Below are 20,857 nucleotides of genomic sequence, written 5' to 3'. Positions count from 1 at the left end.
CCAAAATTAGAAGCTAAAAGAGTTCACAAAAATCTCCTTTACGCTGTCGCCTCATTGGGGGACACAGGTCCATGGGACGTCCCAAAGCAGTCCCTGGGTGGGAAGCAATGGACGAATATAGTGCAGACAGGCCCCTACACTTGGGGCACCGCCGCCTGCAGAAAACATCTACCCAGACTCATGTCCGCTGAGGACTGGGTATGAACCCTGTAGTGTTTAGTAAACGTGTGTAGGCTAGTCCAAGTGGCCGCCTTACACACTTGTTGTGCCAAAGCCTGGTGCCGAATGGCCCAGGAGGCCCCTACCGCCCGTGTAGAGTGTGCCGTAATACCGGCTGGAAGAGGAGAAGTCTTAAGTCGGTAGGCCTCTTGTATGGTGGATTTGATCCACCTGGCAAGGGTATCTTTGGAAGCTGGCAGACCCTTGCGGTTGCCTTCCAGAAGAAGGAAAAGATTCAGACCTCCGGAAGGACGCAGTCCTAGACACATATATATGCAATGCCCTGACAAGGTCAAGCGTATGCAGAGCCTTCTCCACTCTATGAACCGGACAAAGGGAAGGCAGAGAAATATCCTCATTGAGGTGGAAGTTGGACACAACCATCGGAAGGAAGGATGGGACCGTACGGAGAACTACCTTGTCCTGGTGAAAAAACAGGAAGGCCCGTCTGCAGGAGAGTGCTGTCAGTTCAGACACCCTGCGTAGCGAGGTGATTGCCACCAGGAAAACCACCTTCTGGGAGAGAAGGCAGAGCGGGACCGACTTAAGGGGTTCGAAGGGTGATTCCTGCAATGCTGTCAGGACCAGGTTGAGGTCCCACATTCTAGTGGTCGTCTGTAGGGGAGAACCAATCGGGAAACCCCCTGAAGAAAAGTCCTTACTTGCGGCTTGGAAGCAATGCACTGAGAGGGCTGACACCTGCGAGCCCAGGGACAGTCTGGCCTCCAGACCTGGTTGGAGAAAACCAAGTAGTTTGGGGAGGGAATAAGGGAATGGGGTCTGGCCATGAGATTCGCACCAGGTAAAGAAAGCTTTCCAGGTACGGTAATAAATCTTGGCAGAGGCTGGCTTCGGTGCCTTAATCATGGTCCTATTGACATCCGGTGAGAGCCCTGCCTGGGTTAGAACCCAGGTCTCAAGGGCCACTCCATCAAATTGAGGGCCCCTGAGTTCTGGTGGTAGAACGGGCCTTGTGATAGAAGATCGGGGCGGTCGGGGAGACGCCAGGGGGCGTCTGCTGTAAGTTTCACGATGTCGGCGTACCATGTACGTCTGGGCCAGTCTGGTGTGATTAGGATAGTTGGAACTCCCTCTTGCTTGATCTTCCTCACCACTCTGGATATCAGGGGGCGAGGTGGAAAAATGTACAGAAGCTGGAACTGGGTCCAGTCCTGTACTAGAGCGTCTGCTCCGAACGACCGCGGATCGTGTGTTCTGGCAATGAAGTTGGAGACCTTGGCTTTGAAGTGGGATGCCATTAGGTCCACATCTGGGGTCCCCCAGCGATGGCAGATCTGGCGAAAAATTTCGGGATGGAGAGACCACTCTCCCGAGTCTATTCCGGCTATTATCGGCTGAGGAAGCCTGTTTCCAATTGTCCACACCCGGAATGTGGACCGCCGAGAGAACCGAGCCTGTGTCCTCCGCCTAGTGGAGGATGTGTGACACTTCTCGCATCGTCTGGATACTGCGGGTCCCCCCTTGGTGATTCACATATGCCACAGCCGTGGCATTGTCCGACTGTATTCTGATGTGAGAGGCTGCCAGTAAGTGATGGAAGGCCCTCAATGCCAGGAGGATGGCACGAATTTCCAGGATGTTGATGGGCATGGTCGCTTCCACTGGGGACCACTTGCCCTCTGCCCTGTGGTGTAGGTGCACTGCACCCCAACCCGTCAGGCTCGCATCGGTGGTCAGAACCTTCCATTGACCTGTGAAAAAGGATTTCCCCTTTGCTAGCAAGGTTGGCTTGAGCCACCAGTGCAAGGGACCTCCTGGTTGACGACGTTAGCCGAAACTCCCTGTCGAGAGAGAAAGAGTTCTTGTCCCAGGACTTGAGAATGGCTATTTGGAGAGGCCTGAGGTGAAACTTGGCAAATGGGACCACTTCTATTGCTGCCCCCATCCTGCCGAGGACTCTGATGGCAAACCGGAGAGATCAAGGGGGTTTGCGGAGGAGGGTGCGAACTCCTAGGCGGAGAGCCAGTGCCTTGTCCTTGGGAAGGAGCACTAGACCCCTGGAGGTGTTGAATAGCATTCCCAGGAAGGTCAGAGACTGACTGGGGGTTGGTGATGACTTTTGTAGGTTGACTAACCAGCCCATGCGACTCAGTGTCGTTTGTCATTGAGACGCTGAGCTCGCAGTCCTTGAAGGTGGGAGCCTTGATGAGTAGATCGTCCAGGTATGGAATGACTACTATGCCTCTGGAGTGCAGGACGTCCATGGTGGCTGCCATGACTTTGGTAAACACTCTGGGAGCCGTGGCTAGTCCGAAGGGGAGAGCCACGAACTGGTAGTGGTCCTGGTCGATTGCGAACCTGAGAAATCTCTGATGGGCAGGTGCAATCAGAAATCAGTCAGATATGCATCTTGCATGTCTATGGAGGTGATATATTCTCCCTTCTCCATGGATGCAATGATGGACCGAAGGGACGGACCCGTACATATTTGTTGAGTTGTTTTAGGTCCAGTATGGGACGCACGCTGCCTCCTTTCTTGGGGACTACGAATAGATTGGAGTAGAACCCTCGGAAGCACTCGGCTGTGGGGACCGGTACAATGACTTCTGCTTGAAAAAGCGAGGAGACCGCTTGTCGGAAGGCCCGAGCCTTGGCTGGCGGTTTTGGGGGGACAGAGAGGAAGAATCGGTCCGGTGGGTTCAACGTGAACTCCATCTTGTATCCGGAAGACACTAGTTCCCTGACCCACCTGTCTTCTGTAATAGGCAGCCAGAATTGATGAAAGAGCAAAAGTTGGCCGCCTACGGGTGTGGTGTCTTCTGGAGTCCGTGAGTCATGATGAGGAGAAAGTCTGAGATTTTCCTCCTCTGGGCTTGGACTGGGCTGCTTTTGACTGCCAGGTCTTGTCCAACCTTTGCGTCGATCATGAGTTGTCCCTGCCTGGAGAATGGTTAGGATTTTGTGCTGGACGCGAGACGGACCAGCCCGAGGAGTTCCGAAAGGATCAGAATCGAGTTTGGTTACGCTTCTTGTAAGTGCATTTAGGTTTTAGTTGGGGAAGAGAAGTACTCTTACCCCCGGTGGCGTTGGATATCATCGTGTCTAACTGTTCACCGAAAAGTCGCCCACTGAGGTAGGGGAGGTGCGTGAGGGACTTCTTTGAGGTTGCGAACGCTTTCCATTCCCGCAGCCAGAGGATACGCCGAATTGTGATGGCGTTTGATGCTATCCCCGCTACAACCCCTTCCTGAATCCAAAGCTGCATGAAGCATGTAATCTGCTACGACTGCTATTTGACCCGCTTGGTCCGACAGCTCAGGAGCGGATGCTTGGAGGCCAGCTTGTAAATTTTGGCCCAAACTGAAGCGAGCGCGGGAGCCAGAGATGCCCCTGGAGCCTCGAAAATTGAACGAGCCGTGCGTTCTACCTGCCGGTCTGCCGCGTCCCTGAGGGTTGAGCTATCTGGCAGTGAAAGGAGGGTCTGTGCTGCTAGTCTAGAGACTGGAGGGTCCACTTCGGGTGGGTCTGTCCATTCCTTGGTATCCTTCTGCGGGAAGGGGTACCTCGCCTCCAGATATTTGCGATTAGCGAATTTTTTCTCAGGCTGTGAGAGCTGCTTTTTAAGGATCGCCTTTAACTCTGGGTGGTTAGAGAAAATCTTAGGTGGCTTCAGAGGTCCTTCAAAGGAAATCTTGTGTTCTGGGGCCTCTGGTGGCAGATCAGAAATGTCCAGCACCCGATGGATGGAAGAGATTAAGTCCTCAACTAGCGCTGTATTGCTAGGGGGAATTGGGATCAGGGACCCCTCCGTTTCCTTGTCTGAGTCGGAGTCACAGATGCCTTCCGAATCCAGTGTATCACTGAGGCGTCCCCTGCTGGGTGAGCTGGGGCGGAGGCCTTCTCTGGTCGGGGACTGCAGAGATCTGCATTGTCTGCCCCTGGAAGGGGACGGTCTAGATGACCTGGAACTACGGTGTCTCTCCCTAGAAGGGGATGACCGTTTGCTATGGGATGACCCAGATGGACTTGACCTGTGGGTCCACTTACGTACTGACCTAGACGTGGATGTGCCAGGGTCGTCCTGTCCCTGAGTCAAGCTCTCCCTTTGCTGGGTAACGGTCATAGCCGAGGCATGACTCTGCAGAGCCTGAAGCAATGTGGAGGTTAGGTTATCTATAGACTGCGTCATAGATTGCGACCTCTGAGTGACCCATTCCGGCATGGTATTAGACACCGAAGCATTGGCAGGGGCTTCTTGGGGCTCTGACACAGTAGTCTGAGTGCAGTCCTCGCAGTGCGGGTACGTGCTACCACTGGGGAGAGCGGTTCTGCAGGCTGTGCAGAATGCATAATAGCAGTCCTGCCTGCTTCTCTTGGACCTTGAGCCAGGCATAGTGCACAGAGTGCAGAAGGGCTGGCTATGCAGAGGACCTTACAGGGGTAGCTATGCAGAAGAACCTATAGGGGAGCCTTATAGGGAATATGGATTCACAGCCGAGTAAAACAACTCAGCTGTAATCTTACCCCACCAGCTTGCCCCTTGGTCCAGCGCCGAAGATCCACAGTCCTGTGCCCCCCGGAGACTGGCTGGCCTGGTCCTGCTGACTGGGAGATGCAGGGTTAATCCTTGCTGCAGTAGAAATGGCCGCCAAGGAGAAGAGGAAGGGGGAGAAGGGGCGGAGAGCTGAGAAAAAAGGCGGCAAAGCTGTGTAAAAACGCGTCCTGTCTCAATCCGCCCCCTCTATGACACTGTAGAGTGTCATATTTGTCATCCGGGGGGCGGGCCGGGGGGGCGGAGAGGAGGCTGCAGCTTCAGCTAGGCCGAAGCCGCGGCCTAAATTAGATGCCTGATGCCCAGAAAGGCTCCAGGCCGGCGCGAAAAGTCCGGGAGGGGGTCGGATCTGAACCGGAACCCCCCCCCCCCCCCGGATTTAAAAGCAGGATAGCGGTGGGGCTATAAGCGGAAGAAGAGCCCTGTGAGGGGTCCCCCTGAGGCAGTATAGAGCTGGTGCTGCCGCAGAGACAGGGGCGCAGGGAGCCCTGTGTCTCTATTGTGCCATTCCTGCCTGCACTCCCCCCGGCCCCGACAGGAGCCCGCAGCTGGGCTGGGGTCCCTGGATGCAGGCGCAGTGTGCTGGCTCATTGCTGGGAGCTGCAGAGTGCTGCCTGTGCAGGCCCTACCTGAGGCATCTCAACCTAATGCCCCCAGAGGGCGATTAGGGAAGGTGCTGCTGTCACCATCAGGGGGCTTTATCCTCGCCTCGACCTCGACCCAGAAACCAAAAGGAATTTGGGAAGGAGTCTCTACTTCAAACCAGCACCCGAGGGACTGGGGAAGGAGCGACATGGGGAATAGCCATCTCGACTTCAACCGGGCATCCCGTAATAGGGGGCCGAGGAAGGAGCCATGCCGGGAGTCTCACAGGAGACCCACTTTTCTTCATCTGTAATCCGTCGGAAAAAAACAGAGTAAAAAAATTTTTAGGTGTGCCTCCTATGCGACACTAAGCAAAAACTGGAGAAGGCTGACGCTGTCCAGAGGTGTATACTGCAGAGGAGGAGCCACGATTAATCTTTTTCAGATTGTGCATAGTTTCGCCTCCTAGTGGACAGCAGCATAACACCCATGGTCCTGTGTCCCCCAATGATGCGACAGAGTAATCTAGCCTACTGAAAGAAGCGTGTGAGAATCTCGCCTACTGAGAGAAGATGAGAATCTAGCCTACAGAGAGGAGCAGATGAGAATCTAGCCAACTGAGAGAAGAGGATGAGAATCTAACCTACAGAGAGAAGCAGATGAGAATCTAGCCTACAGAGTTAGCAGATGAGAATCTAGCCTACAGAGAGAAGCGGATGAGAATGTAGCCTACAGAGAGGAGCAGATGAGAAACTAGCCTACAGAGAGAAGCGGATGAGAATCTAGCCTACAGAGAGAAGCGGATGAGAATCTAGCCTACAGAGAGAAGCGGATGAGAATCTAGCCTACAGAGAGGAGCAGATGAGAATCTAGCCTACAGAGAGGAGCAGATGAGAATCTAGCCTACAGAGAGGAGCAGATGAGAATCTAGCCTACAGAGAGGAGCAGATGAGAATCTAGCCTACAGAGAGGAGCAGATGAGAATCTTGGCTATCAATAGAAGCGGATGAGAAAGTAGCTTATTAATAAAAGCAGATGACATTGTACTTTAAAGGGAACCTGTCACCCCATTTTTTCAAGAAGAGCTAAAAATAGCATTAAATAGGGGCAGAGCTGTGCTTTACATTAGTGTATTTTGGAGCCTTTATTCCCCACCTATGCTGCCGAAATACCTTTGTAAAGTCGCCGTTTTGGGCTGTCACTCACGCTGGTCAGGTCATATGGGCGTGGTGACAGCGCTGTTTCTCCCCCAAATCTCCGTTGGTGGCGTAGTGGTGTGCGCATGTCCAACTGGCGAATCCACTGCGCAGCTTGAAGGAAAATAGCGCGATCTGCGCTATTCAGCCGTTTATCGGTGGGCGCGGCCATCTTTGTGAGGCCGGGCGTGCGCAGATGGTTCTTCTCGGCTTCCCGGGGCTTCAGGAAAATGGCCGCGGGATGCCACGCGTGCGCAGATGGCGATCGCGGCGGCCATTTTCCTGCAGCCGATATGCGAACTCGCGAACTGGTACAATTGATACAGACAATCCCCTTAGATGTTTGTAGTCCGTGGACGGTTAAGTATGGCTGCGGCGCATGCGCTCAGGCGCTCCGGGGGAGTGGCCGGTGGTGGTGCTCGTCATATGCGGTGGGCGGACTGATGGGCCGGGTCTCCTTCCGTATGCAGCCGTGCGGTTGAGGACTCTGTGCCCGTCATGTCGTCAGCTACCGTGGATGTGCCTACCTTCCGGGCATTCTCAGGGATCGCCGACGGCGTGTGCGCCGCAGTTTGCGGGTACTGTGTAGGGAACTTGTGCGAGATGAGACTACAAATACCGGCATGCTATTCGAGCCGGATCACATGTCCATGTTACACGTACTGGCATCCTCCCTAAGTAAGATCACGTGACGCGCACGACTATCAGTGTGATTGGTTAAACTTAGTTTAAAAGGAGCATTCTGGAAGTATGATGCCACTTTCCCTGACGAAGGCACGCTGCCGAAACGCGCGTAGGGGCTGTGGCACCATCTCCTGAACACCAGCAAGGACTGATACATCTATGTGAGTACCTTGATATACACCGTTCTTATGATTATTAATACTACTGGGTAGTGGGAGCCGGGTATGCCACTATGGCTTGATATCCCTTATGGGGTACTTGAGGTATTGCTCTCTGACTCCCAACTAGAACCTTGTCAGTCCTATGAATGTACTGTTGTGTGTATTACTATGTTTTTGTAATGCGGTCTGTTCAGTAGTGGTGCCACTCATATTTGTTTGGCTCACACTTCGAGCATCTTTTTGGCTACCAGATTTTTAATCGTGTATGTTTCTATTGTTTTTAAGCAATATATTTTTTCTATTCTAATAAAGATTTGTTCTAGATACGCATTTTTTGTATATGCTTTTACAGTAGTCTGAGTGCAGTCCTGGCAGTGCGGGTACGTGCTACCACTGCGGAGAGCGGTCCTGCAGGCTGTGCAGAATGCATAATAGCAGTCCTGCCTGGTTCTCTTGGACCTTGAGCCAGGCATAGTGCACAGAGTGCAGAAGGGCTGGCTATGCAGAGGACCTTACAGGGGTAGCTATGCAGAAGAACCTATAGGGGAGCCTTATAGGGAATATGGATTCACAGCCGAGTAAAACAACTCAGCTGTAATCTTACCCCACCAGTTTGCCCCTTGGTCCAGCGCCGAAGATCCACAGTCCTGTGCCCCCCGGAGACTGGCTGGCCTGGTCCTGCTGACTGGGAGATGCAGGGTTAATCCTTGCTGCAGTAGAAATGGCCGCCAAGGAGAAGAGGAAGGGGGAGAAGGGGCGGAGAGCTGAGAAAAAAGGCGGCAAAGCTGTGTAAAAACGCGTCCTGTCTCGATCCGCCCCCTCTATGACACTGTAGAGTGTCATATTTGTCATCCGGGGGGCGGGCCGGGGGGACGGAGAGGAGGCTGCAGCTTCAGCTAGGCCGAAGCCGCGGCCTAAATTAGATGCCTGATGCCCAGAAAGGCTCCAGGCCGGCGCGAAAAGTCCGGGAGGGGGTCGGATCTGAACTGGACCCCCCCCGAATTTAAAAGCAGGATAGCGGGGGGGCTATAAGCGGAAGAAGAGCCCTGTGAGGGGTCCCCCTGAGGCAGTATAGAGCTGGTGCTGCCGCAGAGACAGGGGTGCAGGGAGCCCTGTGTCTCTATTGTGCCATTCCTGCCTGCACTTCCCCTGGCCCCGATAGGAGCCCGCAGCTGGGCTGGGGTCCCTGGATGCAGGCGCAGTGTGCTGGCTCATTGCTGGGAGCTGCAGAGTGCTGCCTGTGCAGGCCCTACCTGAGGCATCTCAACCTAATGCCCCCAAAGAGGGATTAGGGAGGGTGCTGCTGTCACCATCAGGGGGCTTTATCCTCGCCTCGACCTCGACCCAGAAACCAAAAGGAATTTGGGAAGGAGTCTCTACTTCAAACCAGCACCCGAGGGACTGGGGAAGGAGCGACATGGGGAATAGCCATCTCGACTTCAACCGGGCATCCCGTAATAGGGGGCCGAGGAAGGAGCCATGCCGGGAGTCTCACAGGAGACCCACTTTTCTTCATCTGTAATCCGTCGGAAAAAAACAGAGTAAAAAATTTTTTAGGTGTGCCTCCTATGCGACACGAAGGAAAAACTGGAGAAGGCTGACGCTGTCCAGAGGTGTACACTGCAGAGGAGGAGCCACGATTAATCTTTTTCAGATTGTGCATAGTTTCGCCTCCTAGTGGACAGCAGCATAACACCCATGGTCCTGTGTCCCCCAATGAGGCGACAGAGTAATCTAGCCTACTGAAAGAAGCGTGTGAGAATCTCGCCTACTGAGAGAAGATGAGAATCTAGCCTACAGAGAGGAGCAGATGAGAATCTAGCCTACAGAGAGAAGCGGATGAGAATCTAGCCTACAGAGAGGAGCAGATGAGAATCTAGCCTACAGAGAGGAGCAGATGAGAATCTAGCCTACAGAGAGGAGCAGATGGGAATCTAGCCTACAGAGAGGAGCAGATGAGAATCTAGCCTACAGAGAGAAGAGGATGAGAATCTAGCCTACAGAGAGAAGAGGATGAGAATCTAGCCTACAGAGAGAAGCGGATGAGAATCTAGCCTACAGAGAGAAGCAGATGAGAATCTAGCCTACAGAGAGAAGCAGATGAGAATCTAGCCTACAGAGAGGAGCAGATGAGAATCTAGCCTACAGAGAGGAGCAGATGAGAATCTAGCCTACTGAGAGGAGCAGATGAGAATCTAGCCTACAGAGAGAAGCGGATGAGAATCTACCCTACAGAGAGAAGCGGATCAGAACGTAGCCTACTGAGAGAAGTGGATGAGAATCTTGGCTAATGATAGAAGCAGATGAGTATCTTGGCTATCAATAGAAGCGGATGAGAAAGTAGCTTATTAATAAAAGCAGATGACATTGTACTTTAAAGGGAACCTGTCATCCTGTTTTTTCAAGAAGAGCTAAAAATAGCATTAAATAGGGGCAGAGCTGGGCTTTACATTAGTGTATTTTGGAGCCTTTATTCCCCACCTATGCTGCCGAAATACCTTTGTAAAGTCGCCGTTTTGGGCTGTCACTCACGCTGGTCAGGTCGTATGGGCGTGGTGACAGCGCTGTTCCTCCCCCAGATCTCCGTTGGTGGCGTAGTGGTGTGCGCATGTCCAAGTGGCGAATCCACTGCGCAGCTTGAAGGAAAATAGCGCGATCTGCGCTATTCAGCCGTTTATCGGTGGGCGCGGCCATCTTTGTGAGGCCGCGCGTGCGCAGATGGTTCTTCTCGGCTTCCCGAGGCTTCAGGAAAATGGCCGCGGGATGCCGCGCGTGCGCAGATGGCGATCGCGGCGGCCATTTTCCTGCAGCCGATATGCAAACTCAGCTTCAGGAAAATGGCCGTCGAGATCGCCATCTGCGCATGCGCGGCATCCCGCGGCCATTTTCCTGAAGCCCCGGGAAGCCGAGAAGAACCATCTGCGCACGCGCGGCACCCCGCGGCCATTTTCCTGAAGCCGATAAACGGCTGAATAGCGCAGATCGCGCTATTTTCCTTCAAGCTGCGCAGTGGATTCGCCAGTTGGACATGCGCACACCACTACGCCACCAACAGAGATCTGGGGGAGAAACAGCGCTGTCACCACGCCCATATGACCTGACCAGCGTGAGTGACAGCCCAAAACGGCGACTTTACAAAGGTATTTCGGCAGCATAGGTGGGGAATAAAGGCTCCAAAATACACTAATGTAAAGCCCAGCTCTGCCTATTTAACGCTATTTTTAGCTCTTCTTGAAAAAACGGGGTGACAGGTTCCCTTTAAGTAAAATAGATGAAAATCTAGTCTACTGAGAAAAGCAGATGAAAATCAAGCTGGCAAGTTAACACAATGATGGAAAAACATATACTTATAGTCACATGATCTTGAGCTCCCACGGCCAATAGAGGGGAATCTATGGTCATGATTTAGTTATCAGCAGTCTCTTACAGTGACAAGAAAATTAGTTGACGCCCGGATAACCTCTAATCATCTATCATTTGGTGTCATCTCAAAAGCTCAATTTCTGAGGACAGACTATGGCACAAAGATCTAAGCTCTGCTAGTAGCAGAAAAGATTTAATAAATATTCTTGCTAGTAAAAAGGTAAAAAAAAAAGTACCCGGACACTTTAGTTTTGCCATTACAGTGAAATGTCATCATGATGGATTCACCATTCTCTTTCCCGTTTGCCTGTGTCGGAGAATACACAACTATATAACAAGATGCATGTTGGAAGGATCGGTCAAAAGAAATGTTAGAGGGGGTCTCTTCCATGAGAATATGTACTTCTGTGACCACCAGGGGCAGCCCTGCTGTTATAGGGAAATAGGCCTTACTATGATTATAGGAAGAAGGCGGATGCTCAGCAGTGACTACTGGGGAAAAAAACAGGGTGCAATTCTGCTGTGACTAAAGGGGGGGGGACTAATGGATACACTGCAGTGATTGATGGAGCGAATGCAAGGGTACGTCTGGGCCAGTAGGCTGCCTCAAATGCTCACATCCCATTTATATACCCTACAGTACCCGCACATTTATTAACCAGTTCAGTAACTGGCAAAACCAATTCTGCTTACCTGGCAGGCGGTGAGGTAGATGACACAGATATGGTTGGCGGCAGCAAGGCCTTCTTCGGAGATGCCGACTTCTCAGTCTCTGGCATTTTTTCTGCATAATTTGAAGGAAACCAGCCGACATTTCCCTTAAAACAGCCATACAGCCAACCGGACTCTCCAATATTATTTTCATCCACCTGGAGATAGGAGAAGAGCAAGTTAAATCTGCAAACCCAGCACCGATCGCTTTTCTTTGTAGCTGTAAACAGGATTAGTGGAATTAGATAATAAACCCCAATACTTAAATCCCTAGCGTAGGACATTTTAAATCATATGGTCACCACTGGTTGCATTGTTTTTTACCTAAATGCAGTATTTTGGGCTAAAAAATAATCTTTGCAAACTTTGGACCATTTGACTTCTGCATCCTTTATGTATTACTGTACATAGAAGAATGAGTTATCAGTGAGTCCATCAGTGAGCTCGTGTGACACTAGTGTTTAACCCTTATGCATCTTCTCCTGAACGCCACGACGCTGAATTAACTCCAAATGAAAGGTCGAAATGTTAACCGATCAAAAAAAAAATCAAGATAAAAATGTACAGTGATACATAGAGGATGTGGAAGTCAAAACAGTCCAAATATTTCTAATAAAACCCTATTTAATAATAACACATCTCACAGCAAGATTATCTAAAAATGGGGCAATTAGTAGGCCTGTTGTATGGGACATGAGATTGTAGGAAATGTTATACGCTAAAAAGAAACCGCAGAACAGCCAAAGGGCAGCCCCATATAAGCCTGGCTCTGCCCTGGTTACACTTATTCACAGCCTTTACCTGAATGGTATCACCAGCATTGAAACTCAACTCGTCTGCATTTCTGGCCTCAAAAGGATATAGAGCAGTGTAGTTTTCGAAAGCAGCAGACTTTCTGCTCTCAGCGTTTCCTGAAGAACAACCGATAACCACATTAGAAATCTGTGCCAAAAGAGGCAAAAAAATACATGTTTTTATGGTTCATTTATTACCTTAATGTAAAGTATGACAACTTCCTAAAATGTTTAAAAAAACTGACCGTCACATCCAAACATAGAATAAGTGTGAACAGGTGCTGAACCTAGAGTTGCCAACTCATATACAAATATATAAGGCAGCACACTGCAGCGCTAAAACATGCAAACATGAAAATTGAACTGCATTTTTTTTTTAAACATAAATTTTTATTTATTTACAAGTTGTGTCGAGCATTACATCTTATTGACATTAAATTCTTAATAATTAACACAACGTTATGGGGAATAGGGAAGGGAAGAGGATAGGGGAAATGGTTACATTACAATAACTATCCAAACACATTCTCTATATGCGAATCTGCAAAGTTATTTAAGAACGGTATTTAAACGGAAAGATAACCAATTGTTCCATTTTTTATGAAATTGAGCTATATTATTATTAGATGTAGCGATTATTTTTTCTGATAGGCAATTTTCGTTGATCAGTGATACGACCTCGGGCAGTGAGGGGCATTTGGAGTTTTTCCAGTAACTAGCAATTTTGATTTTTGTTGCTACAATAATATGTACAATCACTGTACGGAACTCATAGGGAAACGAGTCCAAATTAATAGCGAGTAACGCCTGCTGTGCATTAAGATTCACCGGTATACCACAAATCTGGAACATCAGATGATCTACGGCTTCCCACAGACGTCTAACTCTGTCACAACTCCACCATACATGTAGCATGTCTGCACAGGGGTCTCCACACCTCCAGCACGTGTCTGGGGAACTGCGGAACATCCTAGACAATCTACTGGGCGTGCAATACCACCGATATAACAATTTCCTGGCGTTTTCTATGTGGTTAGTACATTTAGATTGGCTTCCAATAATTAAGAAGGATGCCCGCCACTGATCCGGTGTCAATGTGCAGTTTAGGTCTTTTTCCCACTTTTGCAGGTATGTAGTTAGAGAGGGCAGAGTATTCTCCAACAAACAGTCATAGCTTGTGGACAGCGCCCTAATCTGTGATGTCGGGTTCATCAGCATAGAGTAGAGTTTAGATGGCGGTGCAGGCATCTGTTTTTTCCTTTCAGTTAGGAAATGCCGGATCTGCAAATATTTGTAAAAATCCCTTTGAGGAACATTGTATTTATCTCGCAATGATGTAAAAGTAATTATTTCCTCCCCATCACACAAGTTCCCAATTGAGGTGGTTTTGGGTAATTTCCAATTTTTAAGTTTGAGGCCCGGGATACAATGCTCCAGTGTCTCTATAGGAGCTTTGAGGAATGCGGTTTGTATAAGGCCTAATTTATTAGTCAACACACTCCATAGCTCCAGAGCCGCGTCTATTGTTGGGGACATTTTTAGGTTTCTATTAGGGACTTTAGTTTGATGTGCATGGTAAAAAGCTGAGACATTGAACGTTCTCATCAAATGTTTTTCAATTGCTATCCAGTGCGAAAATTGAACTGCATTACAGCACTAGAAATATGAAAAAATGAGAGCGTTTAGCGCCTAAATTGGCCAATTCATGTGTACCTGGTAGCCACATTAGGGCATCTCTCCTATACCAGCTCCTACACTTTCCTTTCCTCGCTGAGAATAAACGTCTCCATCTGAATGGGTACCTGTGAAAACTCTTCTTACGACTGAAATTCTCTCTCTCTGTGGAGGGGTTATGGACTTGCTGCGATTAGAGAGAATTTTAGTCTAAGAAGCGCCCTAATGTGGCTACTAGGTACACATGAATTGGCCAATTTATGCGCTAAACGCTCTCATTTTTTCTTATTTCTAGTGCTGTAATGCAGCTCAATTTTCATGTTTGCATGTTTTAGTGCCGCAGTGTGCTGCCTTATTTATTTAACTTCCTAAAAAGTATCCATCAAAAACCCCCTATCATTTTCTTACTGCCGAGGGATCTGGGGAAAAAAAAGTTACAAATCCATCAGAGCTCCTGATCCTGTCCTCTCTAGTGTGGAGTGGGGAGAAAGTATCTACAGTCTCAGGCCAGTCTCATACGTCCAGATAATTCCGGTACCGGAAAAATCGGTACCGGAATTACCCGTACCACACACACCGTGCTGGGTACCACACGCACCATGCCGGAGACAGCGCTAAAGTTTAGCGCTGTCCCCTGCATCTGGTGCTGAAGCCCCATTCATATCTTCCCTGCAGCAGCGTTTGCTGTAGAAAAGATATGAATAATTGTGTGTAAAATCAAGATCCAGGTCCCCACCCCCCTCTCACCCCCTGTGCGCCGCCGCCCCCCCCCCCCCCCCCCCCCCCCGCTGTGATTAAAATACTTACCCAGCTCCCTCGCTGGCTGGCGCTGCTTCCTGTCCTCGCAGCACCTTCTCCTGTATGCGGTCACGTGCTGCCGCCGATTACAATCATGAATATGCGGCTCCACCTCCCATAGAAGTGGAGCCGCATATTCATTACTGTAAATGAGCGGCCCCACGTGACCGCTCATATAGTAGAGAGTGCGGACAGGACAGGACGCTGCGAGGATGAGTATTTTAATCACAGCGGGGGGGGGGGGGGGGACCTGGATCTTGATTTTACACACAATTATTCATATCTTCTCTACAGCAAACGCTGCTGCAGGGAAGATATGAATGGCGGCTTCAGCACCAGTGGGGGGGACAGCGCTTAATGTAGCGCTGTCTCCTGCACGGCACACGGACTGCACACGGACAACGTCCGTGTGCGGTACGTGTTTTACACGGACCCATTGACTTTAATGGGTCCGTGTAATCCGTGCGCTCCCACGAACACTGACATGTCTCAGTGTTTGGCACACGGAGACACGGTCCGCAAAAAATCAATGACATCTGCACAGATGCATTGATTTTAATGTGTCTACGTGTGTCAGTGGCTCCGGTACGTGAGGAAACCGGCCTCAGGCAGGAAGTCAACAAGGATAGACACTCAAAAGGAAAACATCTGAAACTTGGATCAGGAGGGAGAGAAAACAAATGAAAAAATTATGACAGCAGACTGAACCTTGTAATTTTTTTATTATATATTAACCCCTTTACCCCCAAGGCACGTTAATGACCGGGCCAATTTTTACAATTCTGACCACTGTCCCTTTATGAGGTTATAACTCTGGAACGCTTCAACGGATCCCAGTGAATCTGACATTGTTTTCTCGTGACATATTGTACTTCATGACAATGGTAAAAATTATTTGATACTACCTACGTTTATTTGTGAAAAAAACGGAAATTTGGCGAAAATTATGAAAATTTCGCAATTTTCCAACTTTGAATTTTTATGCAATTAAATCACAGAGATATGTCACACAAAATACTTAATAAGTAACATTTCCCACATGTCTACTTTACATCAGCTCAATTTTGGAACCAACATTTTTTTTGTTAGGGAGTTATAAGGGTGAAAAGTTGACCAGCAATTTCTCATTTCTACAACACCATTTTTTTTTTAGGGACCACATCTCATTTGAAGTCATTTTGAGGGGTCTATATGATAGAAAATACCCAAGTGTGACACCATTCTAAAAACTGCACCCCTCAAGGTGCTCAAAACCACATTCAAGAAGTTTATTAACCCTTCAGGGGTTTCACAGGAATTTTTTTAAATGTTTAAATAAAAATGAACATTTAACTTTTTTTCACAAAAAATTTAATTCAGCTCCAATTTGTTTTATTTTACCAAGGGTAACAGGAGAAAATGGACCCCAAACATTGTTGTACAATTTGTCCTGAGTACGCCAATACCCCACATGTGGGGGTAAACCACTGTTTGGGCGCATGGCACAGCTCGGAAGCGAAGGAGCGCCATTTGACTTTTCAATGCAAAATTGACTGGAATTGAGATGGGACACCATGTTGCGTTTGGAGAGCCACTGATGTGCCTAAAATTGAAACCCCCCACAAGTGACCCCATTTTGGAAAGTAGACCCCCTAAGGAACTTATCTAGAGGTGTGGTGAGCTCTTTGACCCACCAAGTGCTTCACAGAAGTTTATAATGTAGAACCGTAAAAATAAAAAATATTTTTTCACAAAAATTATCTTTTCGCCCCCAATTTTTTATTTTTGCAAAAGTAAGAGAAGAAATTGGACCCCAAAAGTTGTTGTACAATTTGTCCTGAGTACGCTGATACCCCATATGTGGGGGTAAACCACTGTTTGGGCGCATGGGAGAGCTCGGAAAGGAAGGAGCGCCGTTTGACTTTTCAATGCAAAATTGACAGGAATTGAGATGAGACGCCATGTTGCGTTTGCAGAGCCCCTAATGCACCTAAATAGTAGAAACCCCTCACAAGTGATACCATTTTGGAAAGTAGACCCCCTAAGGAACTTATCTAGATGTGTGGTGAGCGCTTTGACCCACCAAGGGCTTCACAGAACTTTATAATGGAGAGCCGTAAAAATAAAACAAAAATTTTTCCCCACAAAAATTATTTTTAGCCCCCAGTTTTGTATTTTCCCGAGGGTAACAGGAGAAATTGGACCCCAAAATTTGTTGTCCAATTTGTCCTGAGTGCGCTGATACCCCATATGTGGGGGGGAAACCACTGTTTGGGCGCATGGGAGGGCTCGGAAGGGAAGGAGCTCCATTTGGAATGCAGACTTAGATGGAATGGTCTGCAGGTGTCACATTGCATTTGCAGAGCCCCTAATGTACCTAAACAGTAGAAACCCCCCATAAGTGACACCATATTGGAAACTAGACCCCCCAGGGAACTTATCTAGATGTGTTGTGAGAACTTTGAACCCCCAAGTGTTTCACTACAGTTTATAACGCAGAGCCGTAAAAATAAAAAATCTTTTTTTTCCCCACAAAAATAATTTTTTAGCCCCCAGTTTTGTATTTTCCCAAGGGTAACAGGAGAAATTGGGCCCCAACAGTTGTTGTCCTATTTGTCCTGAGTACGCTGATACCCCATATGTTGGGGTAAAACCCTGTTTGGGCACACGGGCGAGCTCGGAAGGGAAGGAGCACTGTTTTACTTTTTCAACGCAGAATTGGCTGGAATTGAGATCGGACGCCATGTCGCTTTTGGAGAGCCCCTGATGTGCCTAAACAGTGGAAACCCCCCAATTATAACTGAACCCCTAATCCAAACACTCCCCTAACCCTAATTCCAACGGTAACCCTAACCACACCTCTAACCCTGACACACCCCTAACCCTAATCCCAACTGTAAATGTAATCTAAACCCTAACTGTAACTTTAGCCCCAACCCAAACTGTAGCCCTAACCCTAGCCCTAGCCCTAACCCTAGCCCTAACCCTAGCCCTAACCCTAGCCCTAACCCTAGCCCTAACCCTAACGGGAAAATGGAAATATAGGGATTTTTGTGTGTACTCACCGTAAAATCCTTTTCTCCGAGCCACTCATTGGGGGACACAGGACCATGGGTTATGCTGCTGTCACTAGGAGGCTGACACTAAGCTGAGACAAAAAAAGGTTAGCTCCTCCCCTGCAGTATACACCCTCGTACTGGCTTCCAGACACCCAGTTCAGTGCAAAAGCAGTAGGATAGTAACAATATAACAATTAACATTAGAATATAACATGTCAAACAAACAGTCAAGATCAAAAAACAAGATCACGAGCCGAAAGGCTACCAGGGTGGGTGCTGTGTCCCCCAATGAGTGGCTCGGAGAAAAGGATTTTACGGTGAGTACACACAAAAATCCCTATTTCTCCTTCGCCTCATTGGGGGACACAGGACCATGGGACGTCCCAAAGCAGTCCCTGGGAGGGAAACAATACAACCAAATAACTCCGTGTACCATCTGACTACAAATGCGCAACGGCCGCCTGCAGGATACGTCTGCCAAGGGCCGCGTCCGCAGAGGAGTGAATGTGAACATTGTAATGCTTTGTGAAAGTGTGCAGGCTGGACCACGTTGCGGCCTTGCAAACCTGCTCCGCTGTTGCCTGGTGCCGGATGGCCCAGGAAGCACCCATCGACCGAGTGGAGTGAGCTCTAATCCCCGCCGGGATAGGACTGCCCCTGACCCGATAGGATTCCTGGATAGCAGATCGGATCCATCTGGCTATCGTGGATTTAGACGCAGCCAAACCCTTTCTGTGACCCTCCGGGAGCACGAAAAGGGCGTCCGATTTTCTGAAGTGAGCCGTTCTGGAAATGTACCTCCTGAGGGCCCTTTCCACGTCCAGAGTATGGAGAGCCTTCTCGACCCTACGTTTGGGCTGCGGGCAAAAGGAGGGAAGAATGATGTCCTCATTGAGGTGGAAAGAAGAGACCACCTTCGGAAGAAACGCCGGAGAAGGACGTAGGACTACCTTGCCCTGATGAAAGGCAAGGAAAGGAGCCCGGCAGGATAAAGCGGCGAGCTCTGAAACCCTTCTGATGGACGTCACCGCTACCAGGAAGGCAACCTTCCAAGAGAGAACAGAGAGCGGGACGTCCTGAAGGGGTTCGAACGGAGGTTCCTGAAGAACCCCCAGGACCAAGTTGAGATCCCAGGTCTCTAACGGCATCCTGTAGGGGGGAACCACATGGGAGACTCCCTGAAGGAAGGTCTTGACCTGAAGGTTGGTGGCGATCCTACGCTGGAAAAGCACGGATAACGCGGAGATCTGACCTTTGAGGGAACTCAGGGCCAAACCGGAATCCAGACCAGCCTGAAGGAAATTCAAGATGCAAGGGATAGAGAAAACGAGCGGAGGGTGACCCCGGAGCCTGCACCATGAGAAGAAGGATTTCCAGACGCGGTGGTAGATGGAGGCGGAAGACGCCTTGCGAGCGCTTAACATGGTGGGGATGACCTGCTGAGAGAAACCGGCACGAGTTAGAATCCAGGTTTCAACAGCCACGCCGTTAAACGTAGGGCCCCTGAGCTCTGATGGTAGATCGGTCCTTGGCGAAGCAGGTCTGGGCGGTCTGGCAACCGGAAGGGAACGTCGGCTACGAGCTGAACGAGCTCCGCGTACCAAGCGCGACGAGGCCAGTCTGGGGCGACCAGGATGACTGGAACTCCCTCCGTCTTGATCTTTCGGATCACCTTCGGCAGTAAGGGAAGGGGAGGGAACACGTATGGGAGCTGAAATTGATGTCATGGAGAAATCAGCGCGTCCACTCCTATGGCCTGGGGATCCCGAGATCGAGCAATGAAGTTGTGGACTTTGGTGTTCAATCTGGACGCCATCAGATCCACGTCCGGGGTCCCCCAGCGAAGACAGATCTGGTGAAAAACCTCTGGGTGGAGTTCCCACTCCCCCGAGGCAAGGCCCTGGCGGCTCAGGAAGTCCGCCGCCCAGTTCTCGACTCCCGGAATGTGTACCGCAGAGATGATGGAATGGTTGGTTTCGGCCCAACGAAGGATGAGGGAGACTTCCTGCATCGCCGCCCTGCTGCGGGTACCCCCCTGTGGTTGATGTAAGCCACCGCCGTGACGTTGTCCGATTGGACTCGTACTGGGTGACCCGCGAGCAGGGCGTGAAAGCGACTCAGAGCAAGTCTGATAGCGCGAATCTCCAGGATGTTGATGGGGAGTCTGGATTCCCGAACTGTCCAACGGCCCTGGGCAGAGTGGTGAAGAAACACCGCCCCCCAGCCAAGAAGACTGGCGTCGGTAGTTACCACTAACCAGCGGATCGGGAGGAATGACTTCCCCTGGAGAAGAGACGAACCCAGGGTCCACCATACGAGAGATTGTCTGACCCGCGGGGACAGGGGGCAAGGACGGTCGAGAGATGAGAGACTCCTGTCCCAGTTGTCCAGCAGAGCCTGTTGCAAGGGACGGAGATGGAGTTGAGCAAAGGGAACCGCTTCGATTGCTGCAACCATCTTCCCCAGGATCTTCATGGCGAAACGAATGGTTCGCGGACGAGGATGGCATAGCGCTCGGGCTCCCTGATGAAGCGCTTGGGCCTTGGACCGGGGAAGCAAGACCAGCCCCCTTGAAGTGTCCAGGATCATTCCCAGAAAGGAGATCCGACGGGCAGGAACGGGAGAGGACTTGTCCCAGTTGATCAGCCAGCCCAGGCGCGAAAGAGAATCCAGGGTAATGTGGACGCTTGACTCGCAGGCTTGGAAAGATGGGCCCTTTAGGAGGAGATCGTCTAAGTAAGGTAACACGACGACTCCTCGAGAATGAAGGATGGCCATGACAGCCGCCATGACCTTGGTGAATACCCTGGGCGCCGTGGCAAGACCGAAGGGTAAGGCTGTGAACTGGAAGTGGTCCTTCATAACGGCAAAGCGGAGGAACCTTTGATGAGGTGGGAAAATCGGGATGTGAAGATAGGCATCCTTGATGTCTATCGAGGCCAAGAATTCCCCTCTTTCCATCGAAGAGATGACCGATCTGAGGGATTCCATCCTGAAGTGCCGGACTCTTACGCACTTGTTCAGGAGTTTGAGATCCAAAATGGGTCGCACCTTTCCGTCCTTCTTTGGCACGACGAAGAGGTTTGAGTAGAAACCTTTGAACCTCTCGTGTTCCGGGACC

The 20,857-nt window shown here is 50.0% G+C and overlaps 1 protein-coding gene across 5 annotated transcripts in view; it reads right to left on the bottom strand.

The window, feature by feature from the left end:
- ITSN2 (intersectin 2) overlaps positions 1-20,857 on the bottom strand; it is a 159,164-nt gene that overhangs the window by 61,729 nt on the left and 76,578 nt on the right. For all 5 annotated transcript variants that reach the window (XM_069728165.1, XM_069728162.1, XM_069728161.1 and 2 more), the window contains 2 exons: positions 12,234-12,343; positions 11,415-11,590 (listed from right to left, as the gene is read on the bottom strand). In XM_069728165.1, the coding sequence (XP_069584266.1) occupies positions 11,415-11,590; positions 12,234-12,343 (286 nt within the window). The remainder of the gene's footprint in view (positions 1-11,414; positions 11,591-12,233; positions 12,344-20,857) is intronic.

This window comes from Ranitomeya imitator, chromosome 5 (assembly GCF_032444005.1).
Source record: "Ranitomeya imitator isolate aRanImi1 chromosome 5, aRanImi1.pri, whole genome shotgun sequence".
Classification (NCBI taxonomy): domain Eukaryota; kingdom Metazoa; phylum Chordata; class Amphibia; order Anura; family Dendrobatidae; genus Ranitomeya; species Ranitomeya imitator.
The sequence above is the reverse complement of the archived record's forward strand: the minus strand, read 5'-3'. Positions and strand labels throughout refer to the sequence as shown.